Raw genomic sequence first — 21,809 nt, 5'->3', positions numbered from 1 at the left:
TATGTTTTGTAGAAAATAATCAAATACATGTTTATCAAAATAATGGTTGCAAATTATATTATAAATTCATCTTTTTGTCTATCACATTTATCATATTTACTTGCACGTTAACTGGTGCAAAAATATAATGTTTTAATAAAGAATAACTGTATTAAAAATTATATTTGGTTTATTTTTATTTTGATACTGTTCGTATTATTGACACATACTATTCCACACAATATTATTTTAAAAAATATTGTTAATTGCTATGTATCACACATGGTGTATTCCAACTTTTCTTGAAATTGACATTTATTAATCCAGGAATATTCTATCAGCTTGAATAAATAACGTGTGATTAACGCAAGCTTAAATTTGTGATATTTTTGACCAAAAATAAGAAATCAAATTTGCATGTGTTATCATTTCAACATCTGGACGTGTGAAGTAGCACAATTGTCGTGGTGTTTTTGTTCAGAGACATTCGGAATTCAAAGAGTCAAAAAGTCAAATGAATGCTCTTTATGAGAGCATATTAAGCAACGACAAGTAAGTGCACTTTTTAAGCAGATCGTCAACAAATCTATAATATGGGTGATACATATAAACATGTAACATGTTTTCAAACGTCATTATTCCTTTTGTATATTATTTGTCACATGCGCCCTATTTCATGACGTTACGGTTAGAAATGTATCATCCCAGCTCATTTTTACGCTTTTCATATTAACTTGCGTATCACATTTTCGCCATCACGTTATTAAAACCGCAAAATTACTAAAACATCATCACGCGGAAATATCCTGATATGCAGTATTGTGATATTTTTATCTTTGCGTACGCAATTTCTTTCTCTTTTTCGTAATGAATAATGTCAAATGGGTGTTTGGTTTGATGAGTCAAAATTTAAAAAAATATAAATAATCATTTGTTTCCTAGGCAACAGATACAATAGTTTTCCTCATTTTAGTGTGTTTAGCTGCTACAAAAAGCAGACTTTTCGTCAGATTTGTATGAGATACACAACATAGTTTGCAGAATTCAGAGATTAAAAACAATATATAAAATAAGCAAATGTGGAAAATGACTTCCTTTTTCATGCTGAGTAATACGGACGTATTTTGACGTCTGCCAGTCCGCAGTGAGACTGTGTACTAAACACTTCTAAGTCCACCTGTGTGTATTATTATGCAGACAACACTATTAGGCGCCGACTGTTTGCAATTTTAAAACTTTGCTGACAACACTAATATGCGTCTCATGTGTGTATTAGATGGATATTTACGGCAATATCATACAACAAAACGTTGTTTTTTTCCCAATAACATTTTATTTATCTTCAACTGTAGGAGTTTTATATCCACTCTTCAACATACTGTTGATGCCACTTATTCAACATATATTTCCAAAATTAACCGTTGCCCAAACAGATATACGATGTATGTGTATAATTGAGTGTATCTCGTAAACAAAAGTAGAGGACATATCTGTGCAATCTTCCTAGTACGCGGAGCTGTCTAGTTTCCCAATGTGCATCGTCTGCAACAAATACAAAGGCAAACGTTTAGAGGACAATGATATATTATTTCATTTAAAATTTAATTTATTGAAAAGTAACCATCCCTGTCCAACTACAGGCATAATACTAAATAATATTTTTTTCTTTTAATTTTCATTGATTTTAATATCAAATAATACCAAACAAATAATTGAGATTAATAAAAATGAACATATACTGTGTTAGTACATTTTACTGTCCTCTGACATAAATGCCGAGTATTTGATGTAAGTACTTATATGAAACCGCATTGTCGGTTTAAGATATATACACAACCTACAGAATACACGTGAGACAGCTCACACTACCACGTGACCAACTTCAGTGAAACACCACTTGACTAAAATTCATAGACGATTAACTACCTAGTCTTTATACACCACGTGACCAAACTTCAAAGACGATTTAATGCTTAATTTTGCCAAACATAAGAAATGGTTTATTGCTTGTTTTTTTTTGCATCGCATGTCAAAACTTCAAAGATGATATACTGCTTCATTTATCCACATCACGTGACCAAACTCCATAGACGATTTACTTTTACATCTGACTACGCCATAACCATGTTACGTTACAGTAGACGCCTCTCGTTTTATTTGCCATTTACCGGTAACTTATTTAATATACTTTTGTTAAAATTTTCTTAAAATGTTCAGCTCATTTTGTTCGCCAAACACCTTCATACGCCGAACTTTCTCTGGACAAATGATGGCAGTATAACGAGGTTTTACTGTGTAAATAATGCAATAAGTCTACGCACATTTTATTGACTATATACAATCTGTAACACGTTGCTACATGTTCCGTCTTTGCGTATTGCAGAGTTATCTCCTCTTGGGAGCAGGTGTTGATTGTTACGTCATTGGTTTGTGTGAGAAAATTACGTCATTTTCTCAAAAATTGATGACGTTACTCTCACAAATAAGGGACGTAACAATCAATACCTGCTACCAAGAGAAGATAACTCTGCAATACGCAAAGACGAAATACCGAGTGAGAGTAAATAAAGTGTATACTAAATACATAGTATACATGCGATATTTAGTAAACAATCCTGTAATCCGACGCAGATTTCAGTTGACAACGCATGGATTTATTGAGTGAGTACTGAGAAAAAACAAATACTGCAATAAGATCCCATAATATTCTAGCATGCAAGATGTTTAACTCTCTAACCGTATACTCAGCATGAAAAGAAAGGTTAACAAGAATTGTAACGAGGGCTTCTATATCATTTTTTGTGAAAATGTGTTGAATTTAGTATCAAATAATTTATAGAGATGTATGTATGTTACTGGAATGTTTAAAAAAAATCGTTTGGAGCTACAGGGTGATTGGCGAATTTTACGCATGATTGATTTAATTTAAAACACTACTAATCGATATAGATATTCCTACCAAACTCATTAGCCACAAAAACGACATTTTATAATCAACGATATTCTGGTGTTCTACAAGGAAACATGTTAAACTTTCTGTCTTGCTTAGTAAACTTATGCTAAATGATAAACTTGTTCATATATCTGAAGTGATGAGTCAAAAATTAAAAAAATATATAAATTATCATTTGTTTCCTAGGCAACAGATACATTTGTTTTCCTCATCTTAATGTGTTTGGCTGATGCAAAAAGCAGAATTTTCGTCTGACTTGTATGAGATACACAACATAGTTCGTAGAATTCAGAGATTAAAAACAATATATAAAATAATCACATGTGGAAAATGACTTCCTTTTTCATGCTGAGTAATACGGACGTATTTTGACGTCTGTCAGTCCGCAGTGAGACTGTGTACTAAAGTAAAAGTCGACCCTTTTTATTACTGATCATTCCTTCTATGTTCAAGGTCGTTCAAGGTCGTTCAATGTCAAGTTCTTCAATCGGATTGGCTCATAGTTTCCGCTCAATAAGTTAATTATTCCTTACCTTAACTTGAACAAACTTTGTAATGCTGTAGTACTTAGCTTGTTGTAGACACCGGTACATGATTTGGGCGTTATGTCAAAGGTCAGAGGACGGTGACATTTAGGTCAATGTTATCACTCTTGATTGGCTGATGGTTCTTGCTCGAGAAAGTCAATAGTCATACCTCTTTCTCATCAAACATCAAATTGGTGTATCTAGCTATTAACGTTTAGAAATAGACCCGTATTTTTGGGGAAAATTTCGTGAAAATATTACAAATCAACGTATTTAATATGACAATAATTCTTGCCTTGTTTACCTGTGTCTTTCAACATGTAAACTAGCATTGGGAAACTGTTGGGATAGCATGTGCTGTCAATGGTTCTCAATTTAGTAGTAGAGAATTTCTGATGTAAGTCTATCCTAATTATTCCGTTTCAAAACACTCGAATTACAACAAAATCTTAGTCATTTTGTATCATAAAATTATCATATTTTTGCTTTCAAAATGATGGCATCCTCGAGATGCGTTGCATCAGAAACGTATGCATTGTCGTCAAATATTTGTGGCTTTGGTCTCAGAGTCTGTGTCGGTCTCACTACCATAACCATCCCCAGACCTTAATTGTAGAATCGATTTGTTGTTATAGTTGATCGATGGTGACTGTTTTGGAATATATCGCGATACAGTTGGCAAATGTGTCTGATCGTTCGTATCTGCTGTCGTGCCCTGAAAATTAATGGCAGAGCAATGCTTGTTCGGTTTAGCGAAACCGCAATAAGTATGACCCTTAGTTGAACTTTTGACTTTGAGGTCATCGGAATAAATATCATCAACGTTTGTGACGTCACTTGACTCAACATAGGAGACTGATTCGTCATCATCAATCGTTGAATCATCATTATCGCTTTCAGTTCGAACGTCAATGACATATTTATCTATCCTTGAGGATGGTTCAATTTGCTCTGCATTTTGGGAGTCACGCGTCACTTCCGGTGGCACACTTACTGTCACTGATTTACGTCTTTCTGTTGTCCCTTCCTCTTCCGGTAAGAAATGCATCATCTTTTGATTATTCAGCTCGTAGCCGGAAGGAATATTCAACATGGCAGACAGTCGTCGACCAACGGCACGTGCAACGCTGACCTTGCTGGTTTCCCCCTTTGCCGTCAGGAGGCGCTGATATAGGTAACAGCTCAAAAACCATGCCGTCACTAGGGTCAGGCATCCTAATCCAGCCACAACATACATGATGTTTTTGTTGATATTCACATTTTCATCTGTGGTGTCTGCCTGATTTAGTTCTGAAATTAGACAAAGCGATACCAATATTTATATCTACATCTCCTTTGTTTTGTCACCAAGGTTACCAACGTCAGCGATTAATGAGCCGCTACCTTGGAAATGATGACTGTGACGTCATAACGACGTGGTGATAATACACAAAGGTATTTGCTTGTCGATATTAGCTCCTAGCTCAACCGTTTATTGAAAACATTTTCAATCTCAACCTCCTCAATTTGCTATACAGTGACTAACTGATAAAAAAGAAACCCAATTTCAAAACGATCTAAACGTAGATTTTTTTCCCCGCAAAAAACAAACTAATCGATTACGGCACTTTTAATCGTTTAAGAGACTAGCCCTCCTTTGAATAAGAATTTTCATTATCTTATTATTTTAAAAATAACTGGAAAATATACTGTTACCGATTTTGAAATTGTATCTTATACAGTGAGATACTGTTATATATAGCTGGTAAATAAATGATTCGGATATAAGCAAACCATTATTAAAAAGAGATGGACGTGTAGATAAACATAACTTCATTAAGACATAATATCTGACGTAAATTGAAGTATATATTGTTTATGATGACCTTCTTGGTAATACTAATACGATAAAGACATGAAAGCGAGAAAATAAGCAATTATCGATCATGAGTTGTATACAGGGTTTCCAACCGTTGACGCATGGAATGGATCATCGCCGTTCCTGTAAATATGCATATTGCTATTGTTAATACATGGTGCAATGCAAGTCTTTAAGGGCATACTTTATCTATCACTTATTGTATAGGTACAGACGCATTCGTCCTACGTTCATATTAACGAACATTGTAGATATTTCGTCTCGTGGTGGTATTTTGAAAAGGTATATCTTGTCCCATTTCTTTGTCTGTTAAAGATGAATGTATATTACAAAACAATGGCAGATCCAAAGACCAGACTGAGAAAGTGTCGAAATTTACTTTGGGATTATAAAGGACAATATTCATGTTTTACACACACACAAAAAATCCGTTTCTAGGAATTGGGTTGCTTGCAATATTCTGTGAAACCCATTTTTTATTTAAATAAGCTAGCATGCACCCATAAATACTAAATGCCTACCTGCATTTTTAGCATGAGGGGAGATAACTCGAATTGTTGTTCCACAGGTTATTTTGTCTACGTCTTTTTCAGGTGATGACCTCTTTCTCCTCTTCTTCTTACCCCATCCAACCACCTCTCTGCATACAGTCTGGAACCATAAAAAATGAATCAACAAAATTGTTAAAAGTTATGTCAACTTTCTCGATAAGTCCACCAAATAAAGTAGAGGACTTATTTTGCTGAGTGTCCCATACTTATTATTTCTTCTTATCTTCATTTATTCCGACAAGCCGTAACCAGAATTTGCCTTCAGAAACTACTGGCCGGATTATTACGAAACGTCACATACGCGTTGGTAGCATACTTAGTAGTGCATAACGCGTGTCAGTCTGTGATTGGTTGGTAAACATAGCCTTACTGACCTTATAAATCCACACAATTATTGGTATTCGCCAAGGCGATGCCAATGGTCCCTCTCTTTCTCTGTTTAAGTTCGAACTTAAATTTGTGAGCATGTTATGAAAACATAAATTCCTTTTTTTTCGTTGTTGGAAGCTATTGGTGCTTATTGTAAAAAAAATATTAACCTAAGCTTTTTTTTATATTTCTGTGAATTAAAACTCTGGTATATCGAGTAATAGATCTAGGTTTTCTAGTCATTCTATTTCGGTGTTTTACTGAAGTTGAAGTCAATGAACCGGAACTTTAACTAAAAGTACAGTATTTCCAGAGAAATTGCCGCGAAAGCAGTTTAAAGAAACTCCTTTATAGAGAAACTGAGCAACAGTAAAAGTTCAGATAACAATGCATGGTACAGGTCATCTCTAATACTCCTTTGGTTACGCTCACATTTGCTCTCTGCACCCATGGTATATGTCATCGCCAAATTGAACGCACGCGGCTAGCTATTTGATTGGTCTCTGGTAACAAAACACCCTGACCAATCGCAAGGCTGATACCTGTTCGTTAAAAAATACAGATGAGAGACACTTGACTTAAAAGCCAGTCAATTTAACCGTTACGCGACCGACATATTCTCTTGATGTTCATTCAAGGATCAAACTATTCCATTCACAAGGTGGCGCACACTGTGCCTTCGAATTTGCTATGATATATTATATTACAGGGATGCAGAGCGAAAGTGAGTGAGATCCCTGTAGTGTAGAGGATTGGTGCATGTACATTGTATATAAAGTAGACATATCAACGAGAAACATATATTTTGTAAGATTATCTAAGGAATGACTAGATTTGTTTTTGTGTTAAACGGTATATACCAAAACATTGTTTTCACTTTACATAAATCCGCACAGCGGTTTATGCCAAAAACTGCACACAATTATTTAGGTACATACCATATAATCCCAACAAAGCTTATACTTATCACTTTTAATGGAATGCATACAGTCAAAAAATATATTTTGTTCATTCATAGGTAGTGAATAATTAATCATTTCTGATAAAAACACAATAAAACACAAAACACAACATTGCACAGTAATGTCGTCGCCAAACAACTTAAACTAATCAGAAGTTAGAATTACAAATACGGCGCCAAACTCTGCGGTATATGACGTCATCACTTTTTGTGTTGTCTGTGGTTTAGGTCATTCGATACAAACTGGAAAAGTATTTAATAATAACTAGTTTTTCTCGTTTATATATAGAAGCTGATGCTCCACCCAAGTAAACGTACCGGTTCACAGCCTCCTTGACACACTACTAACGTGCACGAGTAGGACATCTCCACAGATTCTCTTCCCTCGTAATCTGTCGGGATAAAGGCTTTGAATTTGGAAACGAGGCTCCCATTTGAATCGCGAACAAAATCTGGAAATAGTTCGTCGTCTGCTGAACACCTGTTGCAAAAGAATTATTATACATTGCACCTCTCATGATATGTTACAAGTGATTGGATTAGGTCAAATTTTCAGACTATCTACTCCTTGTAAAACGACAGAAATAATGACGTCATTAAACATAAAACATTTTTCTATACTATGAATATCGAAAAGACATTTTAAAAATTAACTGTGAAATCATTAATTTTCTTGAAGTTGTTTGATAACTTAGATTTTGGCCTTAGTCTTCATTCAGTAACTCATTGGTCCATGAAGTAGTCACAAGTTTGATTGGTTTTCCGTATGAATGGGTACATGCGATCCACAAATTCAACTAGCCACGAAATTGTATTGTTTTTTCCCCTGGAAATCACGGACTTTAGGTCCTATGACGACAATATCTGATTACACAATATTTGTTATTAATTTTGATAATTTTAACGCCCGTCTAAAATACATGTAAATGTCTTAATATGTTACAAATCATTTCATTTTAATACAATAATTCGCTTCGTGTATGGTTAACCAAAATATATCTCGGAATTAATGTTGATGAAAATAATGGAGATGGTGGGTTTGAACAGTTTGAACTGATTGCTGTGTGGAAAAGTTCGTTTTGGCACTTAATTGAAAATCTATATGTCTTTGATGCATAAATATGTTCGCGTGTTTACATTTTTTTCGCCATGATCTACTACACGTTAAAAATGCAAACATCCTCGCTTCCCATACTTACAGTGAGTAATTATAATTTAACCCCCACCCCTTATTTATTATTGTGTTGGCGTAGAGGTTGGAGCATGCAGGGTTAATTTGAATATCATTTTGTCACATAAACCATCTCATTAAAATTGTGGTACCTGCAAGGATGACTGTTCTAAGATCAAACAAATCAACTCACCTGTCTTTGATGATGTCCATTTCAGATGCCGAACAATCGGTGGCACTGATTTCAAAGTCATCTGCAATGAAAAGTACATATCCACCTCATAACAAGACCCCTTGATATACAATATTATTATATATATATCATTAATAATATCATTTCACCACAAAATGTCATAGATTGACCAAACCTCTTCTATGAAAATACAACTGTGTAGCACCATTCAGCCAACAGAACTGGTTTTACCCTAGCCGTCTGCTACAACCGTTACATCCTCGATATCCAGGGGTTACGCTCACTTTCTATCTCTACACTCCTGGAATATGTCATAGCAAAATCAAAGTCTCAGTGTGCACCTTGCGGATGAGATGGAAAGTCTAGTCGCGTAACAGTAAAGTCAGATGGCTTTGAAATCGTGTGTCGCAGATCTTAAATCTTCAAAAGACAGGTATCAGCCTAGCGATTGGTCAGATATTTCTTTTATTTGAGACCAATCAAATAGCTGGCCGAGTTCTCCAATTTTGTCTATGACATATTGCATTGGTGCAGAGTGCAAACGTGAGCTTAAACCCTGGATATCGAGGACAGTAAGTGGTTTACTATCAAATGTTTTAACTGATTTTCGATAAATTATATAAATATTTTAGTCACCATTGTCAAATCATCGGATATTAAAGATGTGTTGTCGGACTATGGTGGTATGGAATTGGTGTTATATATTTATTGCCCTTGATACATGTGTGGCTCTGGTAATAATAACCGCCTCTTCCTACAGACTTGAATAGAGAAAATATATTTCCCTTTTGCTCATTCGGTAGAGCGTAGGGCTGGTACACCAGATATCCCAGGTTCGACTCCGAGCAGAGTGATTGTGTAAAGAAATTACCTCTGCTACACATGATATTATGATTCGTTGTTTTTCTTCGATATTAATCATGTTTCACGAAGGTAAAGCAAAAGTGAGACATGATAAATCGAAGGAAACAGATAGTCGTATTTCCCTTCTGCAAAAGCAATAAATTATACTAACATTAGGAACAATCCGAATTATTCGCCATTGTCTGCTTCAATGACTTGGAACTCCGAGATAACATTTCTCAATGTTTTCTCTAAAGAGGTCCAGATCTAGAGAAGAATCATGACCGGAAAACCTCGAGCACGGTAGAATACGGTTATTTTATTTTGAGTCATGTGATCATTGTCCGATTCACTATTATACAGATTTAGTTTTCAATGAAAAAAATCCTTGCTGCTGCAACATGTAACATTTCTAGGCAAAAATACTTTGATAATCGGGGTACCGTCCAGTTGCACGTGCAATATGCATTACAGCACGTGCTGTTGAGACGATGTACATTCCCGAGTGAACATAGGAACTTTCTGTAGAAGATGATACCATATTCTTTCTTCAACGCGGGTACATCCAATGTGACGTAAAACTCATTATTTGTCATACCAACCTCTGTACTCCTTGTCGAGTGAAACTTCCATGCGTAGTTCGTCACTGAGAATGACTGTTCCTTGACTGACGTCATTTGAACGGTCGGAAATTATCCTCATACGGGCAACTGGTTTGGTCGTCTTGTTTATCCCATGGCTTGATTCTCCACTACTGAAAATAATTCAAATGGTTCATCGGAAACTTTAAATCATCGACTTTTATTTTTGATTTTACACTAATTCTTTTCTCAGTTTTTGAATGGTGAACTCATTATTGTCAGTGTCCCTCTGGTAAAAGAAAAGACGGCCTGTTTGTACATACAGTAAGTATATTATATTTTGGGGATAAATGTATAACACACAATACACAGTCTCCTTGCTCACAAAACAAAAAATTCAAGAAAAGTATGTTCAAGTAGTGTTTGTCTTGATTGCGAAGTGTTACGAATTTGAGACAGACATCTTTTTACATTTTGAATTTAGCTTGAAACTCGAAGTAAAAAAAAGCCTTAAACAGAAGTTGGACGTTTTATTGAACATGTAGGTATTACGGTATAAATTAATCGTTTAATACATCAGAATTAACTGATCTCATTAATTATCCGTAAATATGCACAAATGACATCGGTTTGCAAACTAAGCATGAGTCGGATGTGCATACGTAATTTGGTTGAAATATCTGCACAATATCTACAGCTATTATATCACAAAACCAAAGAGTGGCCAAGATGGGTGAAAATACAGAGGAACACAAACATTGTTATCAAGTTGAACGGAACTGGCTTATATTTGCTAGAGTAAATTAAGCGGAAGCTGCGTTAATGACGTTTTTCGTTAATTTAGCAGAAAGTCAGAAAAATAGATCACTTAGTAAACGGTTTTGGAAATGAAAAGGTTCAGGATTTTAAAATAGTTTAACCTTACAAAGAATAAGCATATCTTATAAGCAATAACATTTGGTGGACTGACACTATAAAGCATAACATGAGTGGTGTGCAGTTAGTATACGTACATACTTGCATCAAAGATTCTAGTAAATATTGCTATCAAAATGATCAACTACTGTACACCTAAGTAGCAGCATTTTAAGGAAAATTCAGCTTTATAGGAAACAAGAAGTCTACGGGCGTGGATGTGTTGCCAGCTCCGCGCTTTTAGTAAGAAAATTGTTTTGGCTTGAGTTATCGCGTAAACAGATATGCCAAAACGCGGAAAGTTGAAACCCGACAGAAAATCCCGTAATATGTGTTGAACATTATTGATTCTAGCATTACCGTACAAAATTTGAAAGGAATTGATTGAAAAAAAGAAGAGTTCTTGCATTTCTTACAATTTGCCCTTATTTGTCAATAAAAGGGGCATTACTCCACAAAAATGAACGTAAACTTCTGAAATACGAACAATATTTGTTTGCAATATTTGTAATAAGTTTGAGTTGAATCGACCCAAGGGAACTGAAGAAATCGCACGGAAACCTTGTTTCAGACGACGCAACCGACGCCGCCGACGCCGACACAGTAATACCTATATGTCGCCTTGTGTTGCAGGCGACACAAAAAGTGTTTTTGTCAGAAACTTGAGTAAGAATAATTTCTTTTTCTGACCAAGAGCACTCAAAGGAGCTCCTATTAGGCCAAACAAGACCTCAGGGAGGCGAGTTCCTCATATGTTATACTAAAAAAGCAGTCTGGCTACGGTGTTTTGACTTTGGAAAAACATCGCTGCGTGTGACGACCATATGGACTTTTTAGCATTGGAGAATACCCGGTCCACCTTTGTAGCTAGAATTATTTCCGTGATGTCATAAAAAAACAACTTCAGTTGATATTCAATGTTAAAATAATCTCCATATTTAAATCTAAGGATTTCATAGCGCACGGCTTATTGTTAAGGGAGTATGCATGTTTCAATAGTCTCAGATTTTAGAATCAGTGGGTCAATATTAACTTAATGAATACGTTTTTGATACGTTCTATCCTGTTTAATGATTCAATCGTTTTACTAGTTTATAACATTTGATTACTTTTTTGGGGGGGAAATGTGGTTATATGAACCTGAACAAGTGATATTGACCGATACTTCGTTAATTAAATCAGATACATTTGTAAAACAAGCTTTCGCTATAATTACTTCGACAAGTTGTGTTATAGTAACAAAAACTAAACATAACTGAAAAGTAAAAATTCGTCACTGTGCATATAAGTTAAGAATTGTCTCGTGCTCCCTATATTAGTATAAACTTACTGTGGCATTATGACGTTTCCAACCATGATTTCTCCCAAGTCCACGATGCACATGACTGGAACTACTTTATCACTTCCGGTCTGTATGTTCGGTCTCTCCTGTACGATTACCCGAAACATAGTATCCTGTCCAGTAAAGAAAAAAACAGAAAATAAATTTTAAAATTAAATTGAGAACATGAAAACTTTCGTATACATCAGAAAATCATGAAGTAGGACTAGACAAGGATTGTTAATAAGTTTTACTTGAAATGTCTTTGCAAGGAACATTTGGTGAATTTTCCGGAGGAGTAGTTTAAATGAAATAAAATGTAAATACTGTTTAGTGGGAAATTGAAAGTGGAAGTGTGACCTTAACCAATTTGTATTTAATTTATATTGATATTTTGAAAGTTTGAAAAAAAATATTGTCTCAGCAATTTATTACTGATTCATTACAAAAATTACCAGTGAAATGTTGCAGAGGTCAAAGTTGAATATGTAATCACGTGACAGGGCGGAAGTGACAAGTTTACATTCCGGTCCGCGCTCCTGTATGTAGATTATTCCGCCATCTCTTGCATGTTGTATGTGTATGACAACGGCCGTACTGCTACATGACGTCACAGTCACTGGAAAAAATGATAATCAATATGCATCTGTTAATTTGTAAACTGATACAAATTGAATCGGGATAGTCTGTTTATATAACATGCGGTTTCGGGGCACATTGGGTGATTGTTTGATTTAGTTTTTGTTTGTTTACGTCCTATTAACAGCTTTGTTCATTTAAGAACGTGCCAGGATTTGGTTTGTGAAGGAAAGCTAGTGTACCCGGAGAAAAACCACTGTCCTACGGCCAGCATCTGGTGACTTCTCCAGGTAGGTCTCCAACCAGCGACCAAGTGGTGGAGGGTTAGTGATCGTAGACGGCCAACGCGTTTGTACATGTATGTCTACTTGGGGAAGGTCAGTGGTGGATTATGTAATGACCCCGTATGAACAACACCATAGTATCAAAGACTGTAAAGTATATTTGATGTCTACTTTTTGTGAAACCTTAAATATGGAAGGTGATAGTTGTCCTTTATTACTCATTGTTATAATTCTGTATTGATATGCCATGTAACACTAGTACTGTAACAGATAACGTTGGGGTTAGTCAGGAACCGGTATATAGTTATAACACACGTAATTTACCAGCAAATATTTTAAACGATGATGATGCATTGAGGGAAATGTTGTCCACAATCGTTTGAATTGAGTTTGAACTACAAAATAACCTTAATGTAAATAATAAATATGAGAAGTTTCTTTCTCTGATCAGGGGTGAAATGGATTTTTTTACCCAAAATCCAAGTGAATAATGGCCTGAGGTTAAAGTCAGCTTTTACTAGACGTAAACCTTACTGGACAAGTCAATTAACTGTTTTATGGGCAACTCGCACTAAAAGCGAGAAGGAATGGCTACGTTTTAAAGGCCAATCTCATGAAAGACGTTGTTTGAAAGAAGTTGATGTTGTTTTACGTAAGGAGAAAAGAAAATTCCAGGCGTCAAAACAGGAAGAGCTTTTGAATGTGTGTACTAATTCTAAAATGGACTTCTGGAAGCAAATAGGTAAATTGGGTATACACAATGAACGCAAATGTGGATAGCAAAACTTAATAAAGCAGCAGGTATGGATGCTATTTAGAGCTCGGTTTTACGTAATTCAGCGTGCATAGACCTTTTATTTGATTTTTTAACATTTCAAAAGAGTAACTGTAAACTTCCAAAGGCATTTGAAAACAAGGATTGAAACAGGGATGTAACATTTTCCCAACATTTTTATTATGACCTGGCCTCTGATATCAAATCACTAGGTAAAGGTGTCAAGGTCGATGATGCCAAGACATCCATATTTCTGTATGTGGATAATATAACACTTATCGCATCACATGAAGAGTCAATGCAACATATGTTAGACAAGCTTGGTAGTTCATGTAAAAAGTGGAAATTAGGCATAAATCAAGAAAAAACAAAAGTTGTGCATTTTCGCTATCCATCTGTACCTATAACAAAATTTAATTGTACATGTGGGAATATCCCTATAGAAAAAATCCAGAATTACAAAAACCTTGGTTTATGGTTTCATGAACGTTTAATTTACATTTTATTGTACAATAATTGTGTAATACAAGAGAAATGTGTTATGAAGTTTACTGTAAGCTATATGTATTCCTAGTAGAACCAGTGCTATTTTATGGTACTGGAACCTGGGGTCTGAATAAATATAGAGAAGTGGCTATGGTTCAAAATAAAGCATGCATATATTTTCTGGGTGCTGCTAGAAAAGCAAGTAAGGAGATATGGGTGGGAATTCATGTGAAGTTAACCAATTAACTGAAGTTTTTACACTATATTTACGTACATAGAATAGCGATGATAGCAGACTACTGCAGACAATTCATAAATGGTCACGTTTTGTTAGAAAATCCTGGGACTTTCGGGTTGTTAGTCTGATAGCGGAGAAAAATTTAAGTGAAGTTTTAACCGCAAATACATCAACGTACAAATATATGAGGGGTATTAAGAATGTCCTGAGTTCTGAAGATGATGATAAGTGGCAGTTGTCTTTGTGGGATGACACAAACAATTGAAATGATAATAAACTGCGTGTATAACTTACAAGTATGAACCTGTCACTATCGATTATGTAAAACCTGTACATCTCAAATGTAAAAGAATTCTCTTATTCAACTTTAGATGTAGCTATTTGCCCCTTGAGATTGACAACGGTAGGCATGCCCGCACCTGTAATTCCTGACAATAATAGGTTATGCAAATTGTGCAACAATGATGTAGAAAACGAGTATCATCTTTTAATGGAATTTTCAATGATATGAACAAATTTGAACAGTTTAGATATGTGATGTGTGAACCAGTTCCCCAAAAGACACTAGCTACCCAACTTTTTCTTATGTGGAGGAGAAGAACTATGTTTCTCCCATATTAAATTATGTATTATACGTAACTAGATATGCAGGTATGGGGTGGGGGATATACAAATTGTCGGTGGGGAAAGACCTAACCACTTTTGTATATCTCTTACCCTGTTGGGGTACACGGTTATATATATATATGGAAATTAATGTCATGCTATAAATAATATCATATTTAGTTATGATTATTAGGGTAATTGTTGGTCGTACGCATGGAATATCGGCGAAAGCGTTTTTCTTCTGCCTACACAACTCCAACAACCCAGGTGGAGTATACAATGGTCTCGGATGGATGTTGCGGTATCTGTTTTGTCAAGTGAGGTGGCACTATAAAAGATGCCGTTGGAAGCACGGTCCCACTACAAAACAGATCACAATACATCTCCAGCACACACGCAGGCATATACACATATGAAGGTATTAGCCAGGTGGTATAATACTAGTAGTTAGCGCCTGAGAAGGCCGCTCCTGCGAATTCCTCGAAATTGAAATAATTTATGTTTATGGTAATTGTATTAATTGCATATCTATATCTGTATCTTTCCGTACCGCAATTCCGGTCCGGATTCCGTACCGGATGTCCTTATTAGACTCGCCCCCGCACATATAACAAAATGGCTGTTTTTTAATGTATTTTTTTAGACGAAGTGTAACTGCTGCAAGAAATAAACAGGTAACTGTAAACAAATATCGTCATTGTTACACGTTATTGTTCATAGATACTCATGTCTTCTTTTTCGCAGCATTATGACTAACTGGCAGCTGATTATGCAAGAGAAATCGACAATAGTCCGGCAACGAACGATACGATTTCTTGTATTCAAAACAGCGTTGTAGTGCAGGTTCACAATGGGAATTGATTATGGTAACGAAATCGTTAAGTTTTTCTTAAAACAAGTAAATTTTATCGAGACTTGTATCAAATTATTCATATTTACTTCCATAAGTCTCAATACATATTATTTTGATGAATTTAACAGTGTTCGTATTGAATTCAGTTGCCGCCATATTGTTTATATTTGAGACACCGAACGCAAACATCTACCTGCAAATTCGAAAACAATAGGTCACATAGTGAATAATATGCACTCTGCACCTAAACAAATATTTCTGATTGTTGCTGCTTTTAGTGACAATAAATTGGATTATCCAATCTGCTATAACCAGATAAACATTAGACAGGCAATATCAAAGTATCTTGTCGTGTGTACACGACAACGGGGATGAGACGAACTATTTTTGTGTCGTCTGTACACGACAACGGGGACCAAGATGACATATTGTTGTCGTGTGTACACGACACCGGTACGGGAAGAGTTAAAGCGCTTTAGAGTGGCTTATGTTAGCTAGATAGGGCGCTATATCAAATGTTGTATATTATTATTTTTATTATTATTGATAAAAAATGAATATTGAATGGCTGTTTTACAAAAAGATGTAAAGGGTTTACCTGTATTTTTTTTTATCCTTTCCTTTGTCAGTTCTACATTGAGACTTATAATACAGAAATGTATAAAATATACACGATTATTTAGTTGGTAAATAATGTATAATCTTCAAAAATAAGCTATGTAAGCTATTCGTTAGATTTTTAAAAAATCAACAGAAAAAGTAAAAGAGAAAAAAATCTCACCATTTGGGTTATATTCTGCCTGCACGGTATGCATTGCCGACACAACCAGAGTGGCCAGCAGAAGGTATGACGCGTTCATCATCACGAAGTGCCGAGTCTACAAGCCAGACTCATTTAGGTAGATACATGTAGTTCCGCCACTTTTCTACTGTAAACAAACATTGAGAAAGTCCTGATACATGTAAATAAAGTGTTTAGGTTAATGATGAAAAATTCTTTATTTACCGCTATGTTTATATAAAAAACATTTATATTTTACATGCCGTGTATTTTAGTTTGAACATCTGAAATGCATTTCCATTATGTTGAACAAAATCATACGATATCCGGTTTCGTACTACGACTCAAATGTCCGTATAAGAAATAATAAGGAATCACAATGATGAAGATTTATTGTTATGCATACTCCCTTCGCTTTAATAAAAGGGCAGATAACTTCATGACAGAAAAGTGAACAAACAATTGAAACTCTCTCCGAGGCCGATACAACTTATAAAGATTGTAATAATGTCAGACTGACAATATTACTTTTCTATATATAACGTTGTACTGTGATAACGGTGTCTCATAGGTCAACACTTGTCGGACATTTTTCTGCATAGTTTGTAAACAATGTAAAACGTATTTCATTATTATGCATGTATTGAAATGTGCTAGAATAAGCCATTCTAAAGCGCTTTACAGTACACAGATATACACTTTATACAATCAATGCAATTATCATATACATTAATCAATACAATTTTTTGAGGAATTCGCATGAGCTGCCTTGTAAGGCCAACGCCACAGAAGGTCACCCTTTGTTTGGTGTCCAAAATTTGTTTGTTATCAATATTTCTTTTTTGTATGTTTGTGGCTTAAAATCAAGGCTAATTCTACCCGAACTTCAAAGTCTTATAAACTCATGTGATACTATTGGGTTTTTTCTGAAAGCAAAACTGATGATTTATCTGTTTTAGATGTTCCTTATGATTATTCTTATTATGTCAAAAACAGAAAAAGATGTCTTCGGAAATCTGGCGGAATTTTCATTGTGTATAAAAAAGAACTTGAGTCAATGTTAGCATTTCATCCTACTGAATCTGAAAATGTACAATGGATAACTGTATCTAAAATTGATTTTAATCTAATGATGGGGTGTATTTATATACCTCCAGAGAAATCTAAATATTCATCACCTGTGGCTTTTACTGAAGTAGAAAAAGAAATGTTAAATCTATCTCCAAACAACTGTGAACTTGCCCTTATGGGTGATTTTAATGCTAAAACACAGAAATACCCTGATTATATTGAACATGACGTTTCTTTAGCAGAAGTGCTAAATATTGATTCAAGTGATGATTACAAATGTATGTATGACGATTTTAATGTTCTACTGATGAGATACAGTGAATGTAATTCTAAAGTAAATAATTATGGTAAAAAATTACAAGATATGTGCAAGCAAAACAATATATACATTGCAAATGGTCGAAGTGGAGCTGATAAGTTCATTGGGGAAAAAACATGTAATGACGCAACAGTTATAGATTATCTTATATTATTGTCATTTCTCTTTAATGTTGTCACTTAATTTGAAGTAGGCAACTTAAATCCAATATTATTTGATGTGGACTGTAGAATAAAGTTCGTTCTTCTCTGTTCAAAATAATTACAAATCTAAATCTAGTACAGATACTTCTCACACACATAAGAAATCTGTAAAATGGAAACAAGATAAAGATCAACTCTTTTATACTCTAATAGAAAAAAGATAATGATGATAAAATACACAACATAACAGAAATTCTAGCTGATTTAATAGATAAAACAAATGACGATATAACCTGTAGTGAAGTAAACGAAATTGTAAAAAGTATTGGAGATGTATTTATTTCGTCAGCCTAAAAATCATTCGGACAAAATCATGTTTATAAGGCTTAGCAAAATAAAACACACAGTAAACCGTGGTTCACCGGTGACTGTGCGAAATATAAAAAAGAGTTCCATAGAGCTAAAAAATACAGTATGACAAAAACGACTTTTGATAAGAATTTGTTAAAAAATAATAGTAGTAAATATAGGAGAGATGGATAAATGTTATAAAGCCCATCAATACAAAATGGAAAAACAAATACGGGACTCCTCAAAAGGGGATCTAAATAGTTTATGGAAAATACTTAACAAACTATCCGGCACAACTAATCTTAAAAAGGCGGACATACCAATTTCTGAACTTCATAATTACTTTAAAAATCCTAGTTCGACTATAGATCATGACGTAGATGAGTTTGAACTCCCTATTATAGAAGACAACTAATATGATCTAATTTTAAATAAAATGATAACAAAAGAAGAAATTACATACTCTATTGAAAAGTTAAGAAATGACAAAGCGAGGCGCATTGATGAAATTCTAAACGAGTACATTAAAATTACTAGCCAATTCGTTTTGCTTATGGATACAAATTTGTTTAATATAATCTTAAACGCCGGAATAGTTCCAGAAACCTGGACAGTTTTTTAATTTACATTTTGAACTATTGTTTCATCTGTCTATGTAAATTCAGTGTTATTTAGTCTCGTCAGAGATCAAATGGATCAAAGGAAGGAACGGTAATTTAAAAACCGAAAAAATAAATAATTAAAATAAATAATTAAAAGTACATTAATTTATTAAAAAATGTAGTGAAGAATATGAAATTAAAAAAAGCACAAACCTTGCATCGCCTTTGTATCTTGTCTCTGTCGAATCCGTCCCGTTTACTTGATGTATGTCACAGGAACACATTTACCTGTAACTCACCTGTAATTAGCGGTATCTCTTTCACAGGTAGACCGAAGTCACGTGTTAGATTGGTCAGTATATGTTGTGTTAACGTCATGTCTGTTATGTCATTAATAATTTACATATATATATATATTTGGTCTGTGATATAAGGTAATTATATTAATAATTATTAACAAGGTATATGTAATTAGGCCACAGGTCAGTAGGTCTTGACGTAATGTCTGACCATCTGTTGTTATTGACCGATCTGCACTTGTATCTGAAACGTGGTTCGGTGTAATGTAACTTTTGTTTCAAATACACTTTCATTATTATTGTCCGTCAATTACCACGCTGAAATATTGAGATTTTTTTTTTAATTTGTGGTTGTTTTTCTTTGGTTTGTCAGCGAAATTTATCTTGCTTCATGATGAAAGTAACAGCCGAGGGCCGCAATATGTTGGTAAAACATCGGTGAAGTAATAACATTTCATAAAATTATAAGTATATTAGTATGAAAATATTATTAATTACAATGCCTTATATTTCTTTCAAGTATCAAGCCTCTTCCGGTACACTACTTATCTCACCAAGCGCAAGGTTGAAGCAATGCTTACGTTATAATCTAGCCTCGTTCAACCAGACGCTTGATCACTTGTAATTCAAGAGTCTGGTCAAACACATTACTTAAAAATTACCATCACCAGAGGGCAGTGTTTTTACTTTCGTTTCCGGACGTTTTGTCGACGCCATTAAACATTTCAATGAATAATAAATTAATGAAAAAAAATACCTATACATGCATTCCTGAAGTACCCGTGTATTCACTTTTATCGAGAACAATGTAAGAAAATGTGTCAAATCTCCAGAATAATGCCAGATATTTCCATTGAATAAATCATAACTAAGCACAAAGCCAACAAGGCTGACTGAAGTAGGTAAAAAACATGCAAAGCAAGTGAGATTTTACCTGTATTCAAACACCTTCAAGTTCTCACTCAGGTAATCTGGTTTGACTTGTATCAATAGCCTTGATAGCTTCATGAATTATTGTAAAATATCCAATGAAAATATATGAAATCATTCTTTTTGAAGCATTTTCTTACATTTGTCTCGTTGATAGTGAGAATATGGATACTTCAGGAATGCATATACAGAAATCAAATCAAATAGCTAGCCGTGTGCCTTCAATTTTGCTATGACATATTCTATGGGTGCAGAGAGCGGAATTGACCGTAACCCATTGATATCGACGATGATTCCCGTGGTACAGAGAGCGAAAGTAAGCGTAACTCCTGGATATCAAGGATGGTTCAAGGGGTGCAGATAGCGAAAGTGAGCGTAACTCCTGGATATTGAGGATGATTCCAGGGGTGCAAAGAGCGAAAGTGAGCGTAACTTTTAGATAAAAAAGATGATTCCAGGGGTGCAGAGAGCGAAAGTGAGCGTAATTCATGGATATAGAGGATGATACCATGGGTGCAAAGAGCGAAAGTGAGCGTAATTCATGGATATAGAGGATGATACCAGGGGTGCAGAGAGCGAAAGTGAGCGTTACTCCTGGATATCAAAGATGGTTCCAGGGGTGCAGATAGCGAAAGTGAGCGTTACTCCTGGATATCAAGGATGGTTCCAGGGGTGCAGATAGCGAAAGTGAGCGTAATTCCTGGATATCAAGGATGCGTCACAAGGCACGTATTAACAACGGGGGAATTTGAAATCACGTTGTAGAACAAATGAGGAAAAGGAAATGATTACAACTGAGGTTGTTTTCTTTTGTTATTTTAATTAAATATAAAAAATGGTAGATCTTTATTTTTCAAGGAATTTAGTTTTAGGAATTACACTTATCTTATAAGTTTACATGTTTTTTTCAAAAGGCTTGCCTATGTTGCTTTATTAGCTCACTTGTTCTAGGTATCTCGACGCCTGGTGGAATTTGTGTTGCCGTCAACTCTCTGTTTTGGAAAACGAGAACTATCGCGGGCCATATAAGTTTTGAAGTGGAACCCATGCATGTATCCATGTTATCCGAAGCGAAGCGACAAGACTCTCGTTGAGCAAGGCTAATCTATGACGTCATAAGTAAAATACATGTTACGACACGAATTTTTTCGCTTTCATACTCAAATGAAATGATATTCTGCTGGTCATGTTCATAAAGTGGGTTGCAGCGCAAATGTAAATATATATGTACAATATGATTAATCTCGAGATCAGACCCCACGAACGTTAT

The 21,809-nt window shown here is 34.9% G+C and overlaps 1 protein-coding gene across 1 annotated transcript; it reads right to left on the bottom strand.

Moving 5' to 3' along the window:
- Positions 1-1,305: 1,305 nt before the first annotated feature.
- LOC110446354 lies at positions 1,306-16,954 on the bottom strand. Its single transcript, XM_021491467.1, has 9 exons — positions 16,825-16,954; positions 12,678-12,841; positions 12,232-12,356; positions 10,008-10,159; positions 8,563-8,623; positions 7,517-7,679; positions 5,839-5,968; positions 4,454-4,749; positions 1,306-1,521 (listed from the first exon to the last, which is right to left on the bottom strand). The coding sequence occupies exons 1-9, from the start codon at positions 16,904-16,906 to the stop codon at positions 1,483-1,485; spliced, it is 1,212 nt and encodes a 403-aa protein (XP_021347142.1). The 5' UTR covers positions 16,907-16,954; the 3' UTR covers positions 1,306-1,482.
- Positions 16,955-21,809: the final 4,855 nt, after the last annotated feature.

Source organism: Mizuhopecten yessoensis, unplaced genomic scaffold (genome assembly GCF_002113885.1).
Source record: "Mizuhopecten yessoensis strain PY_sf001 unplaced genomic scaffold, ASM211388v2 scaffold2681, whole genome shotgun sequence".
Classification (NCBI taxonomy): Eukaryota; Metazoa; Mollusca; class Bivalvia; order Pectinida; family Pectinidae; genus Mizuhopecten; species Mizuhopecten yessoensis.
Note: the sequence above shows the minus strand (reverse complement) of the source record. Positions and strands in the feature narration are given on the sequence as shown.

Coding starts and splice junctions, on each gene's coding strand:
- LOC110446354 (XM_021491467.1), bottom strand. CDS start 16,906: ATGATGAACGCGTCATACCTTCTGCTGGCCACTCTGGTTGTGTCGGCA. Junction 12,357..12,677: donor ACCTCTGCAACATTTCACTG/GTAATTTTTGTA, acceptor TTTACTGGACAG/GATACTATGTTTCGGGTAAT. Junction 4,750..5,838: donor CCCTCATGCTAAAAATGCAG/GTAGGCATTTAG, acceptor GTCTAATTTCAG/AACTAAATCAGGCAGACACC.